The following is a 7,794-nucleotide window of genomic DNA, read 5'->3' as shown; positions in this document are numbered from 1 at the left end:
GTCTAATTTAATGGACTAAATAGACAATTTATTCCCTCATTTTTTCCATTTAATTCTATTAGTTACACTAGAGAAGAACTGCGAGTATTCATTTGAAGAGTCATCCCCATTTTTAGTTTTCATTACCCCAACGTGGATTAGAGTGTTGGTAGTTACCCAAAATCAAGGTGCTCCAGTTACTTGAGATTTAGGAACTTAATGGAGCACAGCTAAGAGGGTGTTTGGGACTACTCCACTCCACATTTTTTTAGCCAAACGGTTTCATCTCTACGCACTCCGTTCGAGCAAAAAGATGTGGAGTTGTGAAAGCACATAAAAAGGTGCTCCACAAACTCTAATTTTTTATAAAGTTGCTCCACGGTAGAGTTTGTAAAACAGTTCCAAGCACTCCCTAAGTCTTAATAACTTCTCTTACTCCAGCGTAGATTAGGGTATTGTTAGTTACACAAAATCAGGGATCCTGGATGTGTTTTGTCTACCTATTTCATTCTTTCATTTCTATTTTTGTGTTTAGCTCAATGTTTTCACTCTTTTTTTAGTGACAACTAGGTTTGATTCTCCAAGCTAGGCCTTGTTTAGTTCACCTCAAAAAGCAAAAAGTTTTCAAGATTCTCCGTCACATCGAATCTTGCGGCACATCCATGAAGCATTAAATATAGACGAAAGCAAAAACTAATTACATAGTTTAGCTGGAAATCGCGAGACGAATCTTTTGATCCTAGTTAGTCCATAATTAGATAATATTTGTCACAAACAAACGAAAGTGCTACAGTACCGAAATCCGAAATCTTTTCGGAACTAAACAAGGCCCTAGTTTGTGTTTATTAGTCAAAGGTTGTAAATTTCGAAGTTAAGAATCTTACCTTAGTGGCTATTGACTAAGGATATGTTTATTTCGATACCCATTTGGATAAGAACTTCGTATGAGTTTTTTTTTTAGTTCAAAGCGGAACTCTTACAAGGGACTAGCAGCTTTTGAACAAACTATTGTCCACTTCAACCTCCTCCTCTTGGAGCATTCGATCTTTTGGCCTTGTTCTTCCTTCTTTTTTTTTCTTCGATTTAGATAATTTTTGTTGACTCAATACGAAGAGGATAAATTTTGGTATCGACACACCAGTCATCCTTTAATTGTAGGCCGGGGTAAATCATGCCAAAATACTTAGGGCCTTTTCAACGAGGCTTATGCCGAGTTCTACTTAGCTATAGTGCTAGTATTGTAGCGCAATGTAGCAAAAGCCAGTGAAGTCTCAAATCACTAGATTCTCCATAGTGGTGCGTTCTAGGACGAAGAGAGAAAGTAAGCTATTACTCTAGTACCACAAAGTAAGGCCATAATGCATATGTCAAAAGAAAACCTGGCCAAAAACAGCCTCTTGCCACAACCAGATTATACAATTGCTCCTAGCGATGTATGGTTCTCCTAGTGTTTTAACATTCAAAATTTAGTATAAACTTTCCCTAGTAAATGCCTCCTAGTGAGGATTCCCTAGTGTTTTGACTAGTGATAGTGTTTTATTACTAACTAAAACACTAGAAGAACTCCACTATTTTGGTAGTGTGCAACGACGAGTTTCCTCCTGTTTGCCGCCGGTCAGCCAGTGTTTTCTTCTTGTCGCTCGTTAATTTTACTTTTCACGATCTCTTTGTCTAGTGAAAATACTCGAATAGGCTAAATAAGGGCCTTTTTGTTGCTCTTGTTAGGGCCCTGTTTAGATTAGAGATGAAAATTTTTTGGGTGTCACATCAGATGTGTCGGAAGGATACCGGGAGGGGTTTTTAGAAACTAATAAAAAACAAATTACATAGCTCGTCAGGAAACTGCAAGACAAATCTATTAAGTATAATTAATCTATCACTAGCATATGTGGGTTACTGTAGCACTTAAGGCTAATCATGGAGTAACTAGGCTTAAAAGATTCGTCTCGCGATTTTCAACCAAACTGTGTAATTAGTTTATTTTTTTATGTATATTTAATATTCCATGCATGTGTCCAAAGATTCGACGGGATGGATGAAAAAACTTTAGGAGGGAACTAAATAGGGCCTAAAATTTAGTCCTTATCACATCGAATATTTGAATACATGCATGAAATATTAAATATAAACTATTATAAAACTAAAAACATAGCTAGAAAACAATTTGAGAGACAACTTTTTTTAAACCTAATAAGTTCATAATTTGATAATATGGTGCTAAGTTATAAATTTGCTATAATACTTATTAAATTTGAATTTCCTCCAACCAAACACCTCATAACTATCTTTGGTTTTATTATTGAAAATTACATGCTGTTATATAGCGGGATCCAAATATATTTTTATATTATTTTATTTGTCAAGATATACGGTGTCTCATGGTGTGCCATAAAATCCTACAACCTCTTTGTTTGAGTTTATCTGTTGAATATATCAGCTATTCAATAATGTTTTTCTCTCACAATAAATCAGCGAATAATAATTTCAGTCATAAATTTTTGTTTTTCTCTCCCAATAAATTAATAAATAATAATTTCAGTTACGATTTTTCACAAAAGCGAACAACCTACTAGATACGAGCTCGTGCCAAAGGACATTTTACATGTAAGAACTCCGACCTCATCATAATACTTGAATCGAGCATGTTTACTTATCTGAAAAGTTTCATGATTAAAAATATCATCCGTTAATTTATTGTAAGAGAAAATATTATTGAATGAGCGACAAATTAAGTCATTCGAACGTGCTCACGTAATAACAAAACCCACCGCAAGCATTTCTATTAAGTGTAGGCATAATAAACGCCCGGACCATGCTCTTTCACCAAAATGCAGAACCGCACATGGACACGAGATGGAAAGGAGGTCAGGTTGCTTTATTAGTTGAGCGTACATAAAATTTTAGCAGAGACTCTTTGAGAATTCCACTAGAAGCAACGCAATCAAAGCCGAGCGTGACAGCCGCTTGATCACTCTCTGTAAACAGTGCTGACCGCCAACCTTTCCTGCTGCCCAAAACAACCCTCCGTAAGCTGGAAATCGCAAACAGCCGAAGAATATTGGACCCTCGCTACACGACAAAGCGCCTGCCGGAGTCTGCGCCCCGCTTGACTCCACTAGCTAGATGCCCATCGGCCATCGCCTCCGCCGCCTGCGCCCACGTGTACGACGGCGATGCCTCCACGCCACGCTCGCCGTCCCGGTGTGCTCACCTCCCCCTAGTTAATGCACCGCTCTTGCGAGCCATGGCCTCCCCCCGTCCGTCCTTTTTAGCGGCTTCTGCGACTGCTCCCACACCCCCTTCCTCTTGCCTCGTCAGTCGCCTAGCTAGCCTCCCTCACAACAGCAAGCCGGCGACCGGTAGCTCGGACCTCGGCGGCGTCGCTCCCCCTCTTCCAAAGGCGCGCGTGCTTTTATGCTCGCGGCAGCTCGGTTCGTGGACTTCCCTCTAGTAGCGCTCTCCGCCTCTCGCCCTCGGACGACCTTTCTGCGAAAGCGAAGATTCCGGTATGGAGGTGGAGACGACGCCCACGACGGCCGTGTCGTCTTCCGGCGGGGCCGCGCAGCTGCCGCCGCCCGGCCCGCCCGCCAAGAAGAAGCGTGCCCTCCCCGGCATGCCAGGTGATTGATTTTTCTTCGTTCTGTTTATGATTAGTGGTCCGAGGTGCGTGCGTGCGTGCCGGCACGGGGGTATAGCTCTTTGTCGTGATCGATGGCGACGGCGCCGTGGTGGTGGTGGTGCAGATCCTGACGCGGAGGTGATCGCGCTGTCGCCCAAGACGCTGCTGGCGACGAACCGGTTCGTGTGCGAGATCTGCAACAAGGGGTTCCAGCGGGACCAGAACCTGCAGCTTCACCGGCGGGGCCACAACCTCCCCTGGAAGCTGCGGCAGCGGAGCGGCAAGGAGGCCCGGAAGCGGGTGTACGTGTGCCCGGAGCCCAGCTGCGTGCACCACGACCCGTCGCGCGCGCTCGGCGACCTCACCGGCATCAAGAAGCACTTCTGTCGGAAGCACGGCGAGAAGAAGTGGAAGTGCGACAAGTGCTCCAAGAAGTACGCCGTGCAGTCGGACTGGAAGGCGCACGTCAAGACCTGCGGCTCCCGCGAGTACCGCTGCGATTGCGGCACCCTCTTCTCCCGGTCCGTCCTCTTTCTCCTCCTGCTTGCTCTTGCTCTTTGCTCCTCTCGATCGTTCCCCTCTCTCCTCATGAATTGCTCGTGTATCCAATTCCGTTGACTGACATGTGTTTCGCCGTGCGCACGTTTGCAGGAGGGACAGCTTCATCACCCACCGTGCCTTCTGCGACGCGCTCGCCGAGGAGAGCGCCAAGGCGCGGGTGGAGGCGCCTCCCGCGGAGGACGGGAGCTCGGCAGCCGCCGTAGTTCCGCCACCGGTGCCCCCGCCTCCGCCTGCGCCGGCGCCACTGAGGCAGCAACCGCCCCCGCCTGCGCCGCATCATGCGGAGCAACGCAATGGTCAGTCCACATCAATGCTTATCAAGTTATCATCTTTGCTGCGGTCGAATTCGACTGTACAGTACTCAGTACGGGTTCGATGCATCTTGCATGTGTTGGTTTGGAATGCCATATTGTTTGTGTAAGATTGTCGGGAAGATGGGTGGGGAATTCTCTCTCTGTTGATGGTTTTTGTCAGGATCTGGGAGAGCTAAAAAAATGGAACCTTGTCCCAGAGCTAGGGTGACACACTGTTGTGTTCAAGCATCTTGCACTCGTCTCGGAGTTCGATTACACCATTTCTCACATGCCTACATAATTTCACACGAGAGAGATCGGATGACGGCGATTAAATCTTTAGGACTGCGTTGCTGGATTGTTCCTGGCTCCGTTCTGGGATCATGCAAAGTTGCTACTGATTACGACATCCACGACGCCTTTCTGAACTTCTCAGAGCATTGAAATCCGATGATAAAAGTGCGCCCACGAACACATGAAAAAGATGCCATCATGGCCTCTCAGTTGCTTTCTGCATCTTCCGAGCTTTTAGCGCTTTACACTAATCAATCTGGTTTGAATCTAATCCTTGCTCCTGATTTGCTAATGCTTCGTTGCAATGCATGCAGAACCGGAGGCCAATGCGACCGAGCCCGTCCAGTTCGCGCCGCCGCCGCCACAGGTGCCGGTGCCGGTGCTTTCGCAAACTACGGTGAGCGCTGCCAATGTTAGCGCCAGCAGCAGCAGCACCGTCGCGGGGACATCGCAGAGCCTTCTCGGCGGCATGTTCGCACCGTCGTCGATGGCCTCAGCGCCGCAGTTCCCGGAGCGCGCCCTGCCCGTCAAGCCGCCGTCGCTGTGCCTCGCCACGGACGCGTCGTCGTCAATCTTCTCGGCACCCGTATCCACCGAGCGCCAGCAGTTCGCGCCGCCGCCGCCTCCGTCCCCGTCCCCGTCACCGCACATGTCCGCCACCACGCTGCTCCAGAAGGCCGCGCAGATGGGCGCCACCTCGTCAAGCTCGTCGTTCCTCCGCGGGCTAGGCCTGGACGTCTCCTCTTCATCGCCGGGGGCGTCGTCGTCAGGCCAGCCGCAGCACCACCATGAAGGCGCCATGCAAGTGTCACTCCCGGACGCTTCGCTGCCGCAATGGCCGCCGCGGCTAGAGCATGAGCCGTCGCCAATGCTGTCGGCCGGGCTCGGGCTCGGGCTGCCATACGACTCCACAGGGGCTCAGGTGTGCTTGCCGGAGCTCATGATGGGTCAGTCGTCTCTGTTCAGCGGGAAGCCGGCTACACTGGACTTCCTGGGGCTCGGAATGAGCCCGACGGGCGCGCCAGCAAGCAGAGGTATCCCCGCGTTCATCCAGCCCATCGGCGGCGCTGTCGGCATGGCCGGGACCGGAGCTGGCGCCGCCGAGACGTTTGGCGCCGGACGTGGCCCGCAGGCGACGCCATGGGAGAGGAATCCGAGTAGCTCGCCAATCCTGTAACACACATGGATGGATAGCAAGTAGTTGTTGAACCCCAAGCGCTGTGATTTTGGGCAAAGGAGGGATCGGGAGAGGAAACAATAGACGCCAGGTTGGATTAGCAGCTAGTAGTCTCTTCCACTGTCAGTTCTTGCTGTTCTTTTGTTTCTTTTAGCTCGGTACGAAGTTACGAGTACTCCTAGAACAAGTGAGTTCTTTCTGGTCTCTTTCCCTCCCGTCGCTTGCCGTTGTCTCTTCCCGATTGCTTCCTTGCGCTTGTCATCTTGCTGCAACTGCCGCGGCATTAAGCGCGCGGCACAGTGGCAACGCGAAAGTGGATGGCGAAATTTAATGGGATTGGTGTTGCAGCCTGGGTCCTGGGACGATCAGCAGGTGATGATGAACATTCAAGCTCGCCCTGGAATTGTGTTCAAGTGTCCGTGTCATCAGCCTGGTACTACCAGCGTTTCTCTCGCCACTATTCCTTCCTATCAATGCCCGGCTCTGTGGCGGCCCAGGTACATGCATGTGTGACTTGACTGTGTGCGGGTAGCTACTTTTAATAGGTTATCTCCTGTTGTGTTCTTTCGCGGTGGTTGGCTCCATGACTCCATCGACCGCTGACTAAGGCCCTGTTTAGTTTTCCACCCAAAAATTTTTCATCCATCCCATCGAATCTTTAGACACATGCATGGAACATTAAATATAGATAAAAAAATAAACTAATTACACAGTTTAGTTGAGAATCACGAGACGAATCTTTTAACCCTAGTTACTCTATGATTAGCCTTAAGTGCTACAGTAACCCACATATGCTAATGACAGGTTAATTATGCTTAATAAATTTGTCTTGCAGTTTCCTCACGAGCTATGTAATTTGTTTTTTTATTAGTTTCTAAAAAACTCTCCCGACATCCTTCCGACACATTCGATGTGACACACAAAAATTTTTCATCCCCAATCTAAACAGGCCCTAATTTCTTGTTTAGGCCTACAGATTCTGATGATTGCAGTTGCAGCATCCTACTCCTACATTGCTTTAGTTGGATAATCCAACGGCGGTTAACTTCATTTCGTACTCCTTATTGAAAAAGAAAACCTTAATTTCGTACTCGTAAACATCTGACAGGCATACGACAGACGTATGAACTTGTGATACGGTAGCTTGGCATGTCTTTGTCCGATAATACAACTCTACAGACAGAGGCAGGTCGAACTCACATCACATGGAACAATTGGTGGCTGAAACTTGAAACAGCGAAAATATACGAAAGGCAGCACAGCGCGTGTCATTCTTGTCATGGACTGTGCAAGTATATACACGTCGCTATCTACGGTGAGCCAGCAGCGGAGGGCAACGACCGAGTGCGATTGCTCATGGACTTTTCGCTCTCGCCCGTTTGGAATCATGGAGATTGGCGACCAGGCAGTTGGATTGGATGGATGCCTTTCGAACATGTGCCGCAGGCCACAGACCACGGTTCTTTCGAGTTTCGACGACCGCCATACTACGTGTTGGATTGCTGCTTTCAACCTGTGTGTGCGGATGACGCGGACTTTTCGTCTGTGATCGAGTGCACCGCATGTGCGTGGCAGATCGCTTTTTTGTGTGTACCCGACCTCTGACGAGTGACGGCCTACTACTTTGAATCCCTGCGTCGACGCAGACTGGGCTGCGGCGTTGGCCGAGGGATGCGCGAAAGTCGCGCAAGGACTCTCGCTGTACACGAGCGGTGAGTGGCGCCGACTCTGATCGGTTGCATTCATGTCCGTTTGCAATCTGACCCGTGGTTATCCAGGCCTTGTTTAGTTCCAAAATATTTTACAAAATTGACACTGTAGCTTTTTCGTTTGTATTTAATAAATATTGTCCAATTATGGATTAACTAGGC

The 7,794-nt window shown here is 48.3% G+C and overlaps 1 protein-coding gene across 1 annotated transcript; it reads left to right on the top strand.

The window, feature by feature from the left end:
• Window positions 2,903–6,137, top strand: LOC8081884 (protein indeterminate-domain 2). Its single transcript, XM_002468289.2, has 4 exons — window positions 2,903–3,599; window positions 3,723–4,119; window positions 4,250–4,455; window positions 5,061–6,137. Exons 1-4 carry the CDS (start codon window positions 3,488–3,490, stop codon window positions 5,921–5,923), a joined length of 1,578 nt encoding a protein of 525 aa, XP_002468334.1. The 5' UTR covers window positions 2,903–3,487; the 3' UTR covers window positions 5,924–6,137.

This window comes from Sorghum bicolor, chromosome 1 (assembly GCF_000003195.3).
Source record: "Sorghum bicolor cultivar BTx623 chromosome 1, Sorghum_bicolor_NCBIv3, whole genome shotgun sequence".
In the NCBI taxonomy this organism is placed as follows: Eukaryota; Viridiplantae; Streptophyta; class Magnoliopsida; order Poales; family Poaceae; genus Sorghum; species Sorghum bicolor.
The sequence above is the reverse complement of the archived record's forward strand: the minus strand, read 5'-3'. Positions and strand labels throughout refer to the sequence as shown.

Excerpts from the sequence above, each read along its gene's own strand:
- LOC8081884 (XM_002468289.2), top strand. The coding sequence starts at position 3,488 with ATGGAGGTGGAGACGACGCCCACGACGGCCGTGTCGTCTTCCGGCGGG. Across the intron at positions 3,600-3,722 it reads TGCCCTCCCCGGCATGCCAG|ATCCTGACGCGGAGGTGATC; the intron begins GTGATTGATTTT and ends GTGGTGGTGCAG. Across the intron at positions 4,120-4,249 it reads TGCGGCACCCTCTTCTCCCG|GAGGGACAGCTTCATCACCC; the intron begins GTCCGTCCTCTT and ends GCACGTTTGCAG.